The 20912-nt window shown below is 40.4% G+C and overlaps 1 protein-coding gene across 2 annotated transcripts in view; it reads right to left on the reverse strand.

The window, feature by feature from the left end:
* Positions 1-14424, reverse strand: part of SPATA7 (spermatogenesis associated 7) — a 41928-nt gene extending 27504 nt beyond the window's left edge. The window contains exons 1-4 of one of the 2 annotated variants that reach the window (XM_055715986.1): positions 14321-14424; positions 4679-4759; positions 3927-4019; positions 2409-2453 (exon numbers count right to left, since the gene is read on the reverse strand). In XM_055715986.1, coding sequence (XP_055571961.1) covers positions 2409-2453; positions 3927-4019; positions 4679-4759; positions 14321-14360 — 259 coding nt within the window. In that variant the 5' untranslated portion in view covers positions 14361-14424. Of the gene's footprint in view, positions 1-2408; positions 2457-3926; positions 4020-4678; positions 4760-14320 lie in introns of both variants that reach the window. The other variant, XM_055715985.1, reaches the window with a different exon arrangement.
* Between the last annotated feature and the right edge of the window lie 6488 nt (positions 14425-20912).

A 20912-nucleotide genomic window follows, 5' to 3' on the forward strand; every position in this document is an offset into this window, starting at 1 on the left:
GTTGTATTTCTTTCTGTTCTGTCTTTCACTTGGCACTCTCACTTTTGTTGGAGAACATGAAGCACTTCACAAAATAAAACCTGAAAACTGGGGCACAGACATAATACTGTCTGCAGAAGCCACTCTTTTGGGAAAAAATACATCATTATTTATTGCTTTGTTAACCAGATTTTTAAAAATGTAAAAAAATTAATTGTCACTTTACAATTGCACAATTCCTCTCAGTGCAGAACATCAAGCAAACAAACCGTACGTTAGAACTGAGCTAAATTAAGGATACAAAGCTCTAACCACAGTGGATACTTCTTGGTCTCCCAGAGCTAACATTTCTCCCAAATGAATCCTGTGCTGCTGACAGGGGTCCCAATCCTTGAGCTATGATGCTCAGCTTCACTTTACGAGCTAGCTCTATTTTGGGAATATAATAAATTTCATCTAAGTAATGATTAGCACTCCCAAGTCTTATGCTAGAATAACAGTAGGTAAATTGAAGATTTTTTTTACAATCAAAGGCTTTACTTCCCCCCCCCTCCTTGCTTTATGTTTTCTTCCTTTGTGAACAGGAAACATCTTCTAGGGCTGGATTAATTGTATACATATTTTAGTAAGACAAAACACAGAAGAAGCTTTTTCCAGCCCAGTTTGAAAATAGGTGAAAGAACAATTTAGAGAAGATTTAGTGTACCAATTTTATCAAACAGATGGTTAAAAAAAAAAAAAAAGCAGCAACAAAGGTGAAACGTTTCCATCAGTCCCTGTATAGGAGATTAATATTCTGTTTCTGACCAGGACAAAATTACATAACCAGACACTGGTCTGAGTAAGGTGAACTGAAACAGAAACATACTGCACTAAGCTTTGCTATCTGAAATGTAAATTTCCTCACTACAGAGCACACCTGCTAGTGTCATGACAATTACCTGTTAAGGTTAAGGCACTGTCACTGTCTCCCAAAATGAACTCATTATTCAGGGAAACTCATTCTGGTGTGAAACACAAAAACTATCAGCTCAGAAGTATTTTATATGTAAAGATAGCAGACTAAGATAAATGGGCATTTGTTGGTACTGAGAAAGACCCAAGACCTGAAAAGCTATGGAAGAATATCTATTAATTAGGGAACCTACAATTCTAGAAGATGCAGAAAGAAAACCCACATGAGGTTTTCATTACACAAACACACAGCTGCAGATATTCTTCTTACACCAACACTGTATTTCATGCTTGTTTCAAAGCAAATCTTGGTAGAGCTGGAGCACAAGAAGGAAGACATTTTTCAGATGTCTCTGCAGAACAGGTGATCTGAAATTCCTGCTGCAGTCTGCTGACTCTAGATGACTCCCTGCAATACTGTTGCTACTTATGCTGCACCTTTTGAAAGCAGAAGGCAAGCCCATATATAGCATCTTTGATCCTGGTGCAGCTTCTTGCTTAATGCAGTGTTAACCATTATGCAGAAGTACTGAAAAAAATTCTAATGAAACTGAGTCTTTCTGCCAAAAAGATGACTGATTTCCTGCATCAGCTCTAGTTACTCGGGTAATTTTACAAGGCAGTATCACTCTGGCTTGACTGGATTTGAGACTAACAACAAAGTATTCTGTCCTCAGAAGATTTATCTTTCCATCCTAAAATAACACTTTAATTTCCTCCAGTACCTCAGCAGTCACAACTAAATACTGATTTGAAGGAAAAAAACCCTTTCTCTAACTGCATTAAAGACAGAGAGATAACAGAAATATACCTTTGTTATTTTAACCAACACTTACTATTTACCTCCTTTGATTAATACACTTAATTTGGTATACCATAAATCAGTGATTTGAAGGTATTGCTCTTCAGCTAACACTACGAAGTAAGGCTACAATACTGATATCTTTCAACACTGTTAAGAAGTGAGACAAGTCGCAGAAAAAGTAACCGTGGTTTAATCCAGGCTGTGGGGCTGTACACTTGTAACTGGCTCTGTTTTCTGCAAAACAGAACAGGTAGTTTCAGTCCTGGTCCACAGGTGCCCACATTCCCAAAATTAACTTGACCTTGCACTAGTAATCTCTCTTCTTGAAAGTTCAAGCTTACATCATATCACAAGAAAGGAAAAAATGCTGCAATTCTCCCTATGCGGTGCTCCATTGACTGTGTGGATGAAAAGAATCCTAAGCAAAATTAACTGTGATCCTAAGCAAAAATAATCACTGACAGACTAGGTCCATCTCACTCACATTACATTCACTGCAGATTCTTACAAATAGCTGGAGCAGGATGCGAAAAGCTGAAGAAACAAGTAGATACATGAACTGCTTTATTAAAGGCTCTAGTCTATTGTTACTCCTCCATTCCTCCAGCTCTTTTGTTTTAAGTTAGTTTTACAGAAGCTTTTGCAGAATTAAGGTATCACAGATACTTACGTTTGATGCTGTTCAACCTACTTTTGGGCACTGAACAGTCTACAGCTGCTGAAAATAAGAAAAAAACAAATGTGAGTGATTCAAGATTTACTTAGGTTTTGTGATGGCTAGAAAGAAGTAGCAATAAAACCACACAGAACAAAGACTACTTGAATTTGAACACAGCGATTCTTCTCCATTTTAAAATATGCTAGTTACTATGTATTTGAAGTATTAAGTTGATACTAATACAGGCAGAGAATTTGTGAGATAAAGATGTCAAAGTAAAATATATTTGAAGGAAGAATCATCACAAATAAAGATTCCTTACAAAAGTTGTCTATACATTTTGTGCTGATAGCATTGAACTGCACACCTGAGGATACTAAGTATGTTACATGGTAGAAAGAGAACAGTGTATTTGTGACCATGGCTTCTGGCAGAATCCAAAGTCCCCATGTACCTCCCTTTAAAGCAGACATGAAAAAAAGGAGGGATGATGAAGAGAAGCAGCAGAGCCACCTCCAACCCTATTTCTGAACATAACTAGAAAAAGAGTATACATTGTTTTGGGAGGCATTTAGATAACATTCATTTCATAACTCTCTTAAAACTTTCACGCATTTAATTTAAATACTCAGGACATCTTATCAAGCCATAGCATTCATATGTTTAGGACTGAGATCCCCATGACAAGTTTATGCCATGAAGAATGAAAATAGGCTGTGAACTGTACAACATTAACGACTATGTACAGACTTTTCTTAGCTCTGTGCACGATACTAAGTTTTTAAACACAGTATTTCATACTCCTTACATGACCTAAAAAAAAAAAAACACTTTGGCCGTAATAGAGTTTGATTTCAATAGCAGCACTGACAACAACGTATCGTCAGTTCATAGTGGAGTAACCACACATAGCTAAATCTGAATTTTTTTTCATCAAGATCTCAGCATAATTAAGAAAGATACAAACAGGTACAAGTTCAATAGGCTCCAGATTTCATATTTGTCTTCTGACAAACACAAGTACCTTCTAACATTGGAATATGTGCAAAAAAATCACACATTTTTAATGCTCAATACAGATTAGTAACATGATTTTCTCATTTACAAACATACAAGGCAATTTTCAAAGTCCTTAAAGCTCACTAATACAACTGATTACAACATGAACAAAAGACAATGAACATTTTTGAAATAAATTAAAAGACATACTGTCTAAGTTTTACTGGAAATGTTCTGCCTTTGTTCCTAAAATAAATTCTGTATGTTTGCTCTTGTGATCATCTCCATGATTAGCAGAATGAATCTAATACAGGACAAAGTATCCTAAAATTAAGTGTTACCAAAGATACTACCTTAAGGAAAATGTGTTCATCCAAAACTTGCAATCCTTGTTGACGTCAGTTTGAGTAAGGAACAGGAAGAAAATTACACTTCCTACAATCCAATTAATTCCCTCTTGATATAATCCTATTCTCAGAGAATGAGCTAAACCTGGGGGTAGAGAGTTCATTCATATATGCACATTTTTACCTTTGGCTGAAAGGATTCTGCTATAATGAAAAACCATGTGATCTCTGATCAGGTATTGGTTAGTTAGGCTTCGAGAGGAGTCAATGCAGAAAGCTGTAAGATTAAAATATATCTGAACATTACAAAGGCAGGCACAAGAATACTAAAATTTTAAACAGTTATTAGCTGCAATTCGAAGTCACAAACTTTAAATTACTGTGTGCTTCGTTGCTCAACAGCAGTCATTTTTCTTTACCTGTTACTATCACATGAAATCATCCTGTCTCCTCCCCTGCCACTGAGCCATTAACTCAACCAATAACTACGGAAGTGGCTGAAGTTTGACTCCGAAAACATCAGCACCGACACTTCCCATTTCTCCATTCTATGATCTTTTGAAAGAAATGTCTGAGGTGGCAGTGCAACACAGAAATATATACTAACCCACATAAACTACTGACTTTAAAGGAATATGTTTAACCCCAAGGGTTCCTTAAAGCAGTAACCTTATATATATTTCAGCTAATATAGATGTGACATCTTTCTTTATTTGTTTATATTGTGAACTGTTTGTAGTTAGCAGTACAGTCAAGGCAAAACTTACTCCTCAAAAGTATTTTCAGTAATGCATACTAAATGTAAGTACTATTAAACTTCACCAATTAAGCTCAATGCAAAGGTTTTAATTATAAAAACATTTGAATCATAAAATCAATGAATTCACATAAAAGGAACCATATCAACTTTCTAATGAAAGCATACATGTTACTTACTATTACTCTTGGTACTTAAGTGTCCTTTAAACGGACTTGCTGGACCACATCTGGGAATGACAACAGCTGGATATTCATTCGCTTTAACAAAATGTCAAATAAAACACAAATGTTAAAAAAAAAGAAAATGTGTATTTTAACATACAAGATAAAGAACCGAATCTTTCTCCAAAGAGCTCATGAAAGGCTGTCATGGACTTTTGTCACAAAGGAAAAAAATATTTAAACATTGTATATTATGACTGAAAGACAGCAGTGTAGTTAAGTAACTTAATCTAAACACCAAGATACAATAGTAGTGCTTTCACTGGTTCAGGGAGTTAAACAGCAGAACAGACCATTAGATCACTTCAGTCTGAACTTTACATCAGTCATCAAACTGCACAGACACATAAGCCACGGTTTTGTACCTATGTTAACCTCCAATTTGTTTTAAAGTTCTATTGATAGAATATTATCATTATGTCAAATGACTAATGTGAAAAACAAAGTTCTGCATCTCCTCAAAAATAATGCTGTACTGTCAGGCTCACAATTATACCCTGTTGTGCAGATTTCAAAATGTGTACCTGAATTAATTGAGAATCTACAACACTTTTAGAACAAATTTTAACAGGAGATACGCTACTACTGATAATACTACTGTATACAAAACATTCCTTTAAGGCATCCAAGATATGTAACATGTAAAGCAAAACAAGATTTCTTGAACTGACTACATATACCACACTTACTTAATATTGATTCTAAAAGCATACAGCCAGTTCCTACAAATTTATTATTACTATCATGGTCCATACGGTCTTCCCATTCCCATCCTACTTCTCATCTGTCAGTGCAAGAGTCTGCAACTGCCACGTAAGCATCTCCTAGCAATTGGAGGCACTACAGCTCCGGGGCAGTAACTGTGCTCTACACTTAACTGGTCACCTCCAGCTTTCCGCCCTTCACTGGATAAAGACACATATGGGACCTACCAGAGATGAGTGGGAATCTCTTCTCAGTGGCCTCCAGCTGGGCTGACAAAGGCAGACATAATTACAAACTGACTGGGGGGTGCAAGAAGCAATGCTGGAAGCCATGCCACACATATTAAAAGCCCCTTAATCCCACCTCTCGTAACGTACCTCCTGCATGCCCAGCACCTGGCTTTCCAGGGCTTTTTTTCCCATTTCCTACTATTCTATAATGACTGTTAGAGTACTATTGCAATTATGTATGTAACTAGTGTATTCTATAACTTTAAGTGCAACAGCATGTTGCACAAGATGGTTAAACATGGTGTCCGACTATTAATTAGTAGAGATTGCAGCAAACCAAATCATTCCTTTAACAGTGTTTTAATATCAAAGGCCTTATAAAAAGACATATTGTACTAAATTTCAGGTGACTAGGAACAGTTTGGGAAGCAACAAGAAGTATCTTAAGAAAATAAATAAAATGAAAATCATTAGCATATGTTGAAATTTGCGAGTATTGTCTTGGGAACCTGTTGTGAAATGACACTAAATCTGCATCCATAAACTCAATCCCTGCTCTTATGAAGCACAAAAAATACCAGGGCAATTTTGAATTAGTACCAGGATTTCACCCTTAGAAAAAACAGCCTTTATACACTATGGGCTTCTGTGGCTTCACAGTGTTAGAGGTGGTGTCTGCAATAATAGTGCTCCCACTACTTTTTGCTGTGAAGCTGCCAGACCAGCATTAGGGAAGTTACAAGAAGGGGGAGAAAGCTACTGCAGATTTTTTTTAACCCTGTCCTGCAATTGGTTTATCTTTATGCTGTTTTCTTTAAAGCCAAAGGACAACATTCCTGTTCATCTGCATCAATTTCAAATGGCTCATTTTAAAATTCCCCTCATGCTATAATTCTTCCTAATAACTATTTGTGATTTAAACGTACATAGCAACAATGTTAAATTGTTTTTATAATATTAAAATTCCACACACAGCCAGAATTTATTAGATCTAGAGTGACTGTCTCCATAATGACAGCAAACTTTTGTCAATAACTGCTTTATTTCTTGCTTACATATTATATTTCTCTACCATACACTATTACGTATCAGTGGTATTCGCAGTCTAGCTGGATACCCACCCTGAAACCCCTGACTTCCTGAAGTTACAAAGTTCACATGTTTAAAGAATGCAAGTCTTGGAAAGACTTAAATGTTAGATTATAACATTGCAGTTGATAAAAGTTTGTCCTAATGATAAAAACCGCCACATGTGCCAGAAATCTAGATTGCAGCAGACACCTAAGAATCAGAAGTGTTTTATTCACAGTTGCTCGAAATAGCCTAAATATTTAGGTATTTTCTTATTTCAGAGCTAGGTTACAATTCCCAAAGGAGACACACGTGATACTACTAGATAAACGTTTACACCACCACCTCTAACTCATGTTTATGTGACAGAATCATAGAAAGGTATGCATGAACATCTTTAAAAAAGCAGACATTGTTAAAACTACAGTGGATTCTCTTCAGGGAAGCTAAATGACTTTGTCCTGAGTTAAAGATGCTCAGAAATCCGTTGCTTTTACTGCCTTCAGCTGGACATGTGTCTGTTCAGCACTACAGGAAAACCAGAGGATTTTGAAATGTTCACTTGCTTTGCATCACCAGCAGATGGCGCCGGGATAAACTCTATCCAAAAACCCCACTGGCTACTGTTTTGTCCTTTACAACCAGTCTGCATCAGGCCGGGGAAGTGGTGCTGGCGGTGTGTCAGCTTACCCCCCCGCGTCCATCCAGCATCATTATTTCATAGGCAAGAAAAACCATCAGAAAGGGTCAGGAGGGAGAAATTAAAACATTTCAGCCTCCTCTACTTCAATTATGGACACACAGACAGCACAGAAATCACTCTCAATCGACGCAGAACCCCCCCATTCGCTGAAATCTCAAAGGCACTGGAAAAGCAGCACCATTTGTCAAGCAGTCACCGACTGTGCAGATGCTCATGTCCCTTGCACAACGTTCCCAAAGCTCAGTGCCTCCTGCACGCTCTTAACTTCTGTGCCACTGAGGAAAGGTTTCAAGACCCAAATCCAACCAGGTGGATTTGCAACTCTGTTGTTGCTAATTGCAGGATAACACCACTAAGTGCTTTCACACCTGTCTCTGAACTCCCCTAGGAAACACCTAGGCCTTTACAATATTGACCCATTTTCAGGGAAGCGGAGGACATTGAATAAAAGCGTTCCTGACTGCTCAGGTTTTAGAATACCCTTGAAATGCCAGGGTTGCAGCCCCCCTAGTACCTGGACCTGCTCAAGACTTTCATGCCATTAACAAATGACATCTTCTTGCTGTTTAGAACATTTCCTTGCCGGGCAAAAGTTTATGCTGAACAGCCTTTTTTTTTTTTTTTTTTTTTTAATATCTAGTTGGATCCTGGGGGCTGTATCCTGGCAAACCATACATTTTTCTTACAGCTTCAAGTAACAAACAGAACAGTCTTCAACTTAAAAATATTTCCATGAACAGCAGAACTTGTGATGAAGGCTTCCTGAGGTCCTCCTGTGGCATCCTACTGTGCTTACTCCTACACTCTCTGACTCTCATGCTAAACAATGTGAATGAGATATTTTTGTAACCTGTTCATCAATGAGAGCATTTGAGGCTCTCTCTCTGTGAACCACCCATTTTCACAAAACAAGTAGCAAATTTATCACAGAAAAAGGGTCAAAGACACTAATTTGGCTGAAATAATGCTTAGCACTATTGAAAACAGAAGAGGCAAAGAACACTAACAAGTAAACTTTTGTTTTCTTAGGATCCCAGGCTGTTTTACATAGACATTTTATCAAATGTATCATTTCTACACTGAAGTCAATTTATAATACCCTCCCTATATCTTCAGTCTGAAAGTCAAAAACACTTTTTATTGTGTCAAATATTTACAATTAAGACCTGCATTGCTAATGTCAGAGGAGAAACTGGAGGATTTGGTATGAGGAAGATACCTGATGCATTTTACTTTCTACAAAACAACTGAAGTGAGGCAGAAATTGTTAATGTTCAAACATTTCACAATTAGAATTTCAGGTTGTCTACTGACCTGAACAGGTATTTGTTTAGACTCAGACTGTGTTTTCAAAGTTATGTGCACAATAGTAGAAACTAAAATTAAATTGAAGGCTTAGATATGTAAAGAAAATTTTAAAGGAGAAGATGGGTTTTTCAGCAAATTACATAGTAACCAAATATAAACCAACAAAAGGATGATAATTACAAAGCACAGTAATTAGAGCACCTGGATAGCTATGGGAGTGAAGGAAGCTGTTTTGGTTTAGGACTGAGCAGAGTGAAAGTGGCATGCATTTTGGCTACTTTGCCTCTTTCTTTCAAAACCCTGCACGTGAGTGAGAATTTTTTCAGTGAAAAATTTTCTACTGATTTTGATGGTTCTCAAATAATTATTTGAGAATAGGAGCACGTATCTGAACCAGACTTAGCAGAACCAATCCCAGTACTTGCAGCTCTGGCAATAGTTAGGTTTCCCAACTAAAACGCACACTTTCTACTTACAATAAAAAACTCTAAATATTAAAACCTGGTTATGAAAATCCACACTAGATTTAAACATCATTTATTTAAATAAGAAACTATTTTTTCTATTTTTAACTATTTCTCTTTTTTATTAGCGTGATGATATACTTAACAAATGAGAAAAACAGGATGCTCTATTAGTTAACACTACTAATGAGCCCTGATATCCTACTGTCATGGCTCACATCTTCCTACCATACCTCCTAAATTCCTTCCAAACTCCCCAGTTGGCTGCCTTTTCCTTACCTACAGTCATTCCCTCCCCTCACTCTAAAACCCCCTGCTTGCTCAGATGCGGCTGATGAGTTGCTATAGGTGTTACAATTGGTCATCTAAGCTTCTCTGGTCGTTTATCTTTGACTGACTAGTTCTTATCCTCCAGTTGCGTATCTGGGAATGAATACAGAACTGAATGACTTTCTCTAAAAAACGTATTTGTTGGGTTTTCTCCTACCCAGCCCCTGACATTTGTTCCCCTAAGACTCCTGCTTCTTACTCACAAATGGGTGAAGCTGGCTAATAGATGCAGAACTGGAAAGAGGGAAACACCAGCAGAGTGGTGAGGCACCCACAGACTCCTTCTTTAGGAGAACAGGTTAAAACATGGCACGTCTCCACTGCTTTTCTGCCACACCTATGCAACCATGAGGGACCTTCAAAATGGCTTTAGATTTAGCTGGTTTCAGAATGCAGACAGCATTCCATATTATTTGAAAGTTACGGTGGGGAAAAACTGAGCCCTGCATAATCACACCCGTAATTTTTCCCTGTTCATGCAAGCGAAACAGAAACCTCTTGGACTCATTTCTGGTTTCAGTGATAACAAAACTATCAATTCTGAGAGTATAAAATCTTAGATGTGAAGCTGGCTTTAACAGAATCACATTTAAGATTTGTTAAGAAGTGTCAGAATCTACCAGAGGAAAAAAGATAGTTATTATTTTCTAAATTTTCTGAAGGATGGATGAATAAAGCCCCAAGAAGCTATAATACCCCAATTTTGAAATAAAGTCCCAAATGTTCCATCTGAATTTTGCATGGGATCATTTGTGTCAAAGGCAAAGTAAGATGAAAATGATACAAAGTATCACTCCCTGACATATGCACCATACATAATGTTCTAAGCCATTAATTAGATGGGTGCTATTTATACACTTACTATGCTGGATTACACAAAAGCTCTTCTTTACTCCTACTCCTAATGCCTAAGAGGTCTCTCAGTCCTTTACAACTAATAATTTAATAGTATTATGCATAAATTAAAACAATGCAACCAAAATTATATTTCAGTTTCAAGAGTCAAACCCTCCTCTGATAAATTTAAGAAATCTAATTAAATAGTAGCCTTCAAATATGCTGATTGAATCATATTTGATGAAGTAATTCTTGAAAATTCTTGAAAAATACGTCATGATTTTCCTAGCTACAGGTTTCACATGACCTGTAAGGGAAGTTTTAGATGCATGTTACTACTCCATTCATACTCCAAAAGCAGAAACAAATGGCCATGTGTGACAGCAGATACGAATTGCTGGCAGAAGCAACAGAACTAAGTGGGTCCCATGATCATTTCCTTGGGCAGCACCTCTACAGTTAGCAGTGGCACTGGCAGATTCCAGTTTTCTAGAAGGACACGTGAGGGATGGCGTTCCTAAAGTGACCATATGCTACTTTCAAGTGATGTGTACAGCTATCAATATTCATATCACAGTTTAGAAACTTCTGTCTTAAAAGGTTACTGCCCTGATTTCAGTGGGTAGCTGTGCCTGTGCAAGCCAGCACAAGGTAATCAGAAGCGTATGCTACCACGTGCTGTAACAACTCTCCTGTGGGAATGGTGCTCTGGTTCAAGGCTGCTAGAACACCAGCGCAAGAGCACGTCCTACATGACAAATGTATATGCTGACTTCTACTACTACGTGAGACTCAACGTTACGTCATCCCATGAACATGCATTTTGAAGGTGTGTCACTACCTAGTGTCAAACTGACCAACAGATAAAATACACGTACATGTCTAAATGTATAGATACGCTATATTTAGGTTCTTCTATACATAACAAAAAAACCCTCTTTTGTATTATCTGTGCCTACAAGGAAGGCGCCTCTCATTAGTGTTATTAACTTCCACCCTCTCATATTTCTAATTGAAAATGCACTTGCAAAACTCTAATGCACAGCTGGCTTCACCCCGAATGGAGAGCAGAGAAACCTTGATCCACTGTGCTTCAGAGAAAGTTGTGGGGTATAATCTGGAGCAAAATAACTAAGGGGTTAATGACTGGAATCCTGTTTAGTTTAGCACATATTTTACTTGAAGCACGGAAGACATCTTCAACAAAATGGGACTAATCAAGTACTTAAGTCCTATTACAAATTTAAATTATTTGCTGAACAAAGATGGCCTTAAGTCACACTAAGCGCCTAAACTCAACCATTGTGATTTGCTGAGCCAAGGTTTTAATATCGTAAAAAGTTAAAGACGTTATTTTTCTCCCCACTTTCAGTTAACATGTACCACTATGTTTCAAACATAACTTCTAAACACCCTTCTTTTTTGAAGATACAAATAGATTCTTTTTCAACTTCCCTGCTGTTCAAAGGCAACTTCAGCTTCTGAAAAATAATTTGGTATCACCAACCAACGCTTGAGTTTAAAAAAAATTGTTCAAGTGGCAAATGAAGCCATACAAAGAAAAAAAAGGAATTTGGAAGTCACAGATGTGTGTTAACACCCTTCCAGCTCCAGTCAGATTAGTGCAAAGATTTCCCGCAATGCAGAAAAAATCTAAGTAACATGGTGTTGTCCGTAAATATGCAAAGTATTTTAATTTTGTTTTAGAATATTTGAAGCCTGTGCAAACTGCCTAAACCTAACAGCAGCCTCCATGCAGCAATAATGACAACTCCCTCACTGTTGTAGGATAAAAGTGACACAAATGTGTCATTGATTAACAATAAGCATACCATTTCGCTGCTGTTCAGGTATGCGCCAATCACTGGCTGTGGGAATTACACATCCCAATGCAGAAGACTAGACTTAAACAACACAGGTGGTTTAGAATTGCAGTATTCAGATTATTTGAGGTCATACCATAAATTTGCAGCTATATTAACCAACTTCTGAAATTACTACAGTAAATGACTTGGAGGTTTATACCTGGAATTTAAGGAAAAACTTAAAGGATTAATTCTTCAATATTTTTATGGGGAAAAAATCTCAGCCTTATTTGAACTTTGAAAAGACCTACAGGTAAATCCTATATAGTCTAATACATCAACAAAAACCCCACCAAACTTCTTTTTGCTCAGCATTATAACTAGAGAAAACAGAAACTCTGATACAACACAAACATAAAATTTTGGTTCTTTCTTTACAAGGCCAAGACCAAACAAGAAACTCTGCACAGAGTACACCAGGGCATGAGATAGGGTATCCCTCCCCTTCTGTATCAGGTTCTGGATAGACAGTGCATGGATACAACTGTCTTACAGACAAACCACAAACATGATGCGTTCTGCCTCTCGTGAACTGTTTGCAAGCAATCCAATGGCTGTTCTGCCGAGCTTGCACACAGATTTCTAGGTTAGTTCACTGTAAGGAATTAGTTACCACTGCCTGTGCTAATCCCTGCTGTCGTAAGGATTCTTCCTGTATGTCTGCGAAATGAGACATTGGGCTTCCCATTCACCTACTACTGACTCTGTAATAACCTCCCACACAGACAAGCAATAGCTTCCTGCATAAACAGGCACACATTCATTCTTTCCTACTTTTGAACTTTTTATTTTTTTTTTAAACAGGAGTCATTCCTGCAAAGCTTGCTGCAACCTGAAGGCAATTTAGATCTTGCATCCTATTTATTCTCATTTTATGGTCAACAGATCATCAGCCTGCTTTCTGATTGTCTACAAAAATATTCTGGGAATCAAAAATAAGAACAGTCAGAAAAAGGATAAATTTGTAATAAAATTGCCTTCACGCTACATAAAACAGCATAAAACCAGGATGCACAAGACACTAGGTTTTGCTCTGATTTTCATATAGCCATGTATTATTAGAATTCATGTCCAGACTCTACTTTGATGCCAGGTATCCTCTGGAGTGACACCTGCCACTCTCCAAAGGCTGGAACTGACACCAAGATGCGACATGAAAGCACAGAGTTACCTCAAAGGATCTGACCTGTGCAGCAATCCACAATCGTGGCATCGCAGCACTGAACAGTTCCTACCACTGCTTTACATTACGCATGTCATTAGTTCAGATCTAAAAATATTTTTGGAATTTTCCAAGAGCCAGAGCTGGGCAGTGCAAACATGCATGTTTATGCCTGGTTTTGCCATGAGTAACAAATGCCCCTAAGATCACCCACAGGATCAGAGCACAAGAGCAGCCCAGAGCCGGTCAGGAATCACTTTATAAGACCTTCAAAGCTTTTGAGTCTTTTATTTTTCAATTACACTTGTATCAAAACCCCACCACACCGAAAATCTTGGCTCTACAGCCAAACGCCATGGCAGCGACGTCCTGCACCCCGGGCAGCCCCCGCACCGCAGCGCCGGGGAGGGCGAACGCCGCCGCCGCCCCGCGCAGGGACGCGGGCCCCGGCCGGGAGGCGGCCGGCACCGGCAGCCGGAGCCCCCGCAGCAGCACCGAACACCGCTGCCGCACGCAGGCGGGCGGGTGGTGACGGTGTCCGCTGGGCAACGTAAGGCCACGTTTCCAGGGGAGTTACAGCCTCCGAGGGTCTGACGCGTAACCCTTCCCAGCCCCGGCTGCCAAGCCTCGCCCAGTGCCGGCGGAGCAAACCCCGAGCCCCCTCAGCGCCGGCTGCGTGACCGCGGCGGGGCAGCCCCGCAGCGCGCTCCGTGCCCGACACCCGCCCTCCACCCCGCGCAGCGCCGCCGTGCCCGCCGCCACACGCCGGCGCGGGAGAGGGAGCCGCCGCCCGCCCCCAGCCCCGGGGCCCGGCCGGGACGGGGAGAGCCGGGCGGCAGCGCACCCCACCGAGGGGCAGCCCCCGGCCCACCGGTCCTGTGCCCCCCGCTCGGCCGCGGAGCCGCCACCGAGCCCCCCGCACCTTGGCTCCGCCTGCTGCCGCTCTCCATCCTCAGCCCCATGCTCCCGCCGGGCCCGGAGGGGCGGCGCAGGACGGCGCTACGCGCGGCAGCAACGGCGGCTCGGCCCCCGCTGCGGGCGGGCGGGGCGGGGCGGGGCGCGGTGCCTGGCTCGGCCGGCTCCGGCGTTGCCGTGGCTACGGGAGCGCCTCCGCGCCGTGCGGCCTCCGCGCCGTGCGGCCTCCGCGCCGTGCGGCCTCCGCGCCGTGCGGCCTCCGCGCCGTGCGGCCTCCGCGCCGTGCGGCCTCCGCGCCGTGCGGCCTCCGCGCCGTGCGGCCTCCGCGCCGTGCGGCCTCCGCGCCGTGCGGCCTCCGCGCCGTGCGGCCTCCGCGCCGTGCGGCCTCCGCGCCGTGCGGCCTCCGCGCCGTGCGGCCTCCGCGCCGTGCGGCCTCCGCGCCGTGCGGCCTCCGCGCCTGGCCCCGGCGAAGCCACGGGGTGCGTCGGAGCCCCCTCGCCCCTCGGACTCGGTCCCAGGGCGGCTCTTCGAGGGGCGCGCCGCGGCCAGGCGACAGCTCTGCCCCGCCAACGCGAAGTGCCCCTTGTTCTTGTAACCTGACAGGAAGCCGAACAATAATGGCTGCCAGGGGGTGGCTTGAGGCAAATTACTCCTGTTTCAGACGAGCGAATGGCAGATTGAGGGCCTGGAGCATTCCCCGTGCGTTGCACTGAAGAAATTCAAAATAAACAGCACCTTAGAAATGAACTGCAAAAGGAAACTTTGGAAAAGCAGCGTTTGATCGCACCAGTGGTGAATGCATTCGTGCTGATGTGTTGGATTTCAACTGTTTGAAGAAGCAACAGGCTTGTATTTTACTTTTTGTCAGGCAGGCTGCTGTCTCCCTTAACGTGCAGTCTCATGGGATTTTTGCCAGAAATCCCTCTGTGTGCACATTCTGTGTGACACTTGTTCTCCCCAACAGGCCAGGGGTGCTGTGGTCCCAGCCACAGCCTCATGTGAAAAGGCCATGGCCACGTGTCATCCCAGCCGGGGGAACATTACCCTTCACCACCTAGAAATTGCTAATTACAGGGTAAATACAGTTTTTTAATGTGATTTCTACCCTTCCTTACGTGCTAGGAAAAATAGTTTGAATATAGCTCAAAATCGTAGCAACATCAAGGAGATGGTATTTCAAAACAATTTCGCTTATTTCTGCCTCATCCAAAGCTCCCAGTAAGTCACACAAACATTCATGCCAGATGAAACCTGTAGTTTATCTACCCCAGTATTTCGTGCAGACTCTGCAAAAAGCCTCAGAAATATTTTAAGCAGTCGACTATTGAACATTAGCTGAAATGTCCTGCTAACTCCTAGCCGTTGGTGCTCAGCCTGTGATTTCCCTTAAAATTTTAGATATTCCCATTAGCTATATGAAGTACTCTTTGGATATGGCCTTAATTCTTATGCTTTGCATTATAGCAATCGTTTTGGCATTCTGTTTTCTGTAAAATAATCTATAAATGTAGTCTGTGTTAAGTTCGTCTGGGAGAGGTCAGGAGAGGGAATATATGCCTTGGAAACCCGTTGATCCTCCATCCTTTGCTGGTCCTCTGTCTTTCTCGATACTTTTTTTATAAAGTGTCTATTCTCATGGCATTTCAGCTACTGTCAACTGTGATGCCACAAACACCTTACCTTTTTGTTAAAACAATTTAATAGCGTTTTGTCATCTTCTCTTAGGTGTCTTGGATGTGAGGGCAATGTCATGAAGAGTATCTGTTCTCACTCCTCCATGCAAAACCTACAAATCCAGAAAGCCCAGCCCAAGAGTTTTTTTGGTTTTCATTCCTCTGCAGCAGATTATTGACGGCGTTGTGAAATCAGAGATCTAGGGAAAGGGCTTCAGGAAATTAGTTACCCTAGTTATTGTGTTTCAGGGTCTCTGGTTTAGTCTTTGATGTGATCTAAATAGTTAAATCTGTAGATTGTAGAAGTAGAGACAGTCTTAAAACAGTTTCCATTTCAGATACCTGAAGATACTAGAACGTAAGTGCATGAGATTCTCACCTCTATGTGGTATTCTAACCATCAGGTGTAATACTCACTATTGGCTGCAGAGATCATGCCACAGAAAACACTTTTCTCTGGTTTCTTTTTTTTTTTTCATTTTTAAATGAGCTCATAATATTTTTGTACTTTTAAAATACTTTCTTTGTTTCAGTATCTGAATTCTGAATTTCAGGTTTCTGAATTCTCAGTGTGCAGTACCCAACGTGCAGTAAGAAGGCTGTTCTGTCCAACCCAAATGATGGGTTTCTCATAGTGTCCTCCTATTGTTCCTATACTTTTTTCCCACCATGTAGTTAATTAAAACACCCAAATGTAAGTGAGCATTTTTAGAAATATATCACAACTATTCTCCTGGTTTCTAGGCAACACTGAGGGCACGCAGCAATTTCCACTCGTTCTCTCTGTCAATCAGCAGCCACAGCCTCCTAGAGATGTCCTAATTCTGAAATTTTTCACCTCCAATGGCAACACATACCAAAGCTTTATGTGTTTCTAACTGGTCTGACCTATAGTCCTTTGGCCTTTGGCTCCCTTTGATCTGTGAAAGTATATATATTCTCAGTGTAATTAAAAAGTAACCCAGATCTATGGCTATGTGCTAACACATTAAGTTCTGTAACACGTACTAAATAAAAATAAGCCTTAACAAAAATTGAATGAGTCCTGGACTTTGATCCATCAAAACAGAAATAAAGAACACAGATTACTGCAGAGAGCCTACCACAGTGGGTGAAGAAATAGCATGATAAAACCTGTAAGATTTTTCTTTTCCCAATTTGAAAAAGACCAAACAGCATCTAACGTTGTTGGGTGTCTTTTTTCAGCAGGGCATTTTCCTCTTTTCCTTGGAATGCATTACGGCAGAACATGGTTTTAAAATGTACCTACACAGGGCGGGAATGAAAGCAGCAGGAATATGAGTGTCACATTTGCAAGTGTAGATGCGTATCTGTCCCTGCCCTGACATGGACTTACAGAACTATCACCTTCTTGCCTACTACCTCTGTTCTGTGTATCATCCAATGTAGGCACCTAACTGCTATGAAAATGTACAGTTAATACTGATGGCAACAAAAATTTCAGCCCAGGGTAGTGTTTATTTTTGTGGAAGAAAAAAATCATTAGGGAAAAATATTTCAAAAAAAGGAAGTACTCCATATGATGCCCATTTTCTTTTGCACGCTTAGCCCACAGACAGGACAATTTTCCTCTGAAAAAGTACTGTGTGTCTGGCAGGACTTCAAACAGTTACCTGCTCACTTGGGACAGAGGTCTGTTCATAATGTCAGAACTCTGCATATGTGAGATTTGGCTTTCTTGGAAAAAAGTTTGTATGTACACTGGAAAATTCAAATTGTGTTTCTTTGGAGAGTCTTTGCTTATTTCAAGCCATTGATTTTCTTTGAAGCTTGCTTTTCCTTACAGCTGTCTATCAAAGTAAGCCTACATATGCAGGCAGAAAACAGAGTTATAGGATCATAGAATTGTTTGGGTAGGAAAAGACTTTTAAGATCATCAAGTCCAACCGTTAACATACCACTGCCAAGTCCACCACTAGACCTGCACACCATATTCACAAAGTATTCTAGAAAAGCCCTCACACTTTATGATGGAAATAAATCTTCTGGGTTTACTTGAGGTTTTATTTGGCATCAGTGCCCTTTCTCAGTGGGGGTTTGTCACCTGCCTGTGGCTTTTGTGGTGTCAGCATTCCAAGCCCCTTGCTGCTGCTCACAGCAAGTTGCCGCTGACTTGCAGCAGTCTCCAGCTGGCACATTCAGACCATTAACCTAGCGATCCGTTCCTACACCATTATCTGGAAAGAAAATCATTTCCCTGAAAGATCAGAGGAGACAGTGCTTTCTACATGTATTTAAACAGGCTGTCTCTCCACGGTTTTTTGCTACCCACTTAGGAAATTCTTGTGTTGAACAACTGGAGTAGCTCTCATGCAGATGGTGTGAGGTGAAAAAAAGAAGACTTAGTAACTACTGAAATAGTTTTTTTGAAAATAAAAAAAACCCAAACATATTTGTACAGGAGGAATGGTAGGTTCTTTTCTGCCTCCTGTTTGCTGCATGTTCTTTGGTCATACAGTTCTTGGCATTACTAAAATCATGTACAGTCTTGAAATATCATTGCAACTTTATAATGATAGAAAGTTATGTGTTCTGGCAGGACTGGAGACTCTCCCTTTTTTCATGGCAATGCATGTAGTTGTTTTGTTATTGCGTGTATGATGGCAGCAATACTCAAAGCCTTTTGTAAAAAGTTAGGGCTCCAGCAGGAAAGATGATGCAGAAACAATTCAGAGGAGATGGTCCATGTCTTAAAAACTGCAGTTTTTAAGACCTTGTAATTTAGAATGCAATGAGGGAGCTAGCTTAAAGGAAGAGGGAATGTGGTAAGGAGGATGAGGGAAACGGTAGACATATGTAGTGAACACAGCGTTAAACTGTCATACTCTATTTATCAGCTTAGAAGAAAAAGTCTCCCCTGCAGTATGAATAACAACTACTAAAACCCTTTCAGGAAGCTGCTGTGCAGGTGTACTCTGTACAACTATTCTTTCTCTTCAGATCTATACAGAGTCTTACAATGCATGTATCCCTGTGACACAAGAGTATTTTTAAATGTGGCAAGGAAGAAACCTCTCTAAATTGTGTAAGATGTTATTCTCAGCTGTAATGTAAAACCTAGTAGCTGGGGTGACTCAAGTTCTGCTTATATTTATTCTTACACTGTGTCATTTTCTGTTTATCTATTGTTCCTATGAAAGTTTGTAGACAGGAAGCTTGTACGTGAAAAACTGTCCTTTATTACAGCTGCTGCAGGCTGTTGTTTTCTCATTACTTGAACTATTAGGTATTAAAGAATGCAGACTGCAGTAACTAATGGAATAACTGGAATTTTAAAGGGAAAAATCTATATAAATGTCATAACTCTGTTATCTAGACGTAAGAAATGCTTTATTTTCTGATAGGTTTACCTATTGTGCCACACAGAAATGCTTACTCATAGTAATTAATGAGATACAGGATGAAACCATGTTTTTAATATTTCAGTTAATATCAGGAAATTAGGACTCAGATTAGACATACATAAATGATACAACTCCATTAAATCCAGTGAAGCTATTCCTGCTTAGGCTGAGATGGATTGTCAATGTCTACCCAGCCTGTGGCAGCAGACACAAGAATGTCAGTGTGGCACTTTGTGTGGCCCGTCTACCTTCTATGCAGCTACCGCAGCATGCTCAGGCTTGCCTGGCAGTGTATTAATCCATGCACATACCTGAAAAAAATGGAACCCTACGTGCTGAAGAGGGTTCGTTCAGCTTTGTTGAGATCAAGAAGAGGAATTCTTGAGGGCAGCTTTAGAATTGCCTACAAAAGACAGTACAGATATACTGTGATTTTCCACAGCACTTTGATAATTTTTCAGTATCTTCATGAATGTGAAATACGGTTTTGCTAGAAAAGGACTTAAATTCCCAACTGGAACAGTTTAGGGGGTTTATTTCCATTTAAGAAGGAACTGTAATGACATTGCCTGTGTGTTTAAGCATACTGAAAGATGAAAAAAACAGACTGAAAAAATCTCTAGCATACTGTGTTTCATGAGTAATAGCAATTTTGGTCATGTTAACCACTTGCAGCTATGTGTGAAGGAAAGTAATGGGCATGAAAATGGCAGGAATCAAAATGGACTGTGTGAAGTTTAACTGTTGCAATTAAATCCTCTAGGAGTATTTCTCTTTGGAATCATTTCATTAATACTAAAAAAAAATATCTTAGGAAGAATTGCCATAAGTACTTTCTGTTATATTGTCTAGGACTTTCCTTCAGCTAAAAGTTATATTCCAAGGGAAACGTCTGCTACTTACTAAATTTGTGTGTTTTTACTGACTTCATAAGATTTCAGGAATATCCATGTTCAGATTTAGACAGAACCTGAATTTTGCTGGTTTAAAATTTGGCATAAAACCTTTTTTTTCCCTTCCCGTTAGCACATTACATGCATCAGAAAAGAAAGGGACTTCAGTTTGGTGGATGTTTCACAAGCACAACAGTCAGGATGCTCAGGGTCTGTTTATAGCTTTGTCAGTGACTTGTGTGACCTTGCATACACTGATTCAGGTGCCTGAGTAGGCTGCAGTCTAAATCACCTTAATGTGATTCATAGCTGGTAGTAAAAATGGAGACACTTAGAGTTAGTGCACTTGTCTGCATTTTCGGGATAAGTCTTTTTGCACTGTGCTTATCATCAATAGAAACAGAAATTACATCAATCGTTTGAATAATAAATATCTAAACTGCAGATATGGATGAAGCCTAAAAGGAATAATATTTATCCCTAATCTAATGTCACAGAAGCCAGTTGGGCCAGTGATATTAAACATAAATATAGGTAATGGACTATAGCAATTTCGCACAAGACTAGAAAGCATTGAATTTACTCTGAATACACAAATCGGTTATATGGCATAGAAATAAAGGATAACAGGACTAGCATAGGGAGAAGTCCTATGTGTTATAGCGGTT

Source organism: Falco cherrug, chromosome 7, assembly GCF_023634085.1.
Source record: "Falco cherrug isolate bFalChe1 chromosome 7, bFalChe1.pri, whole genome shotgun sequence".
Lineage (NCBI taxonomy): Eukaryota > Metazoa > Chordata > Aves > Falconiformes > Falconidae > Falco > Falco cherrug.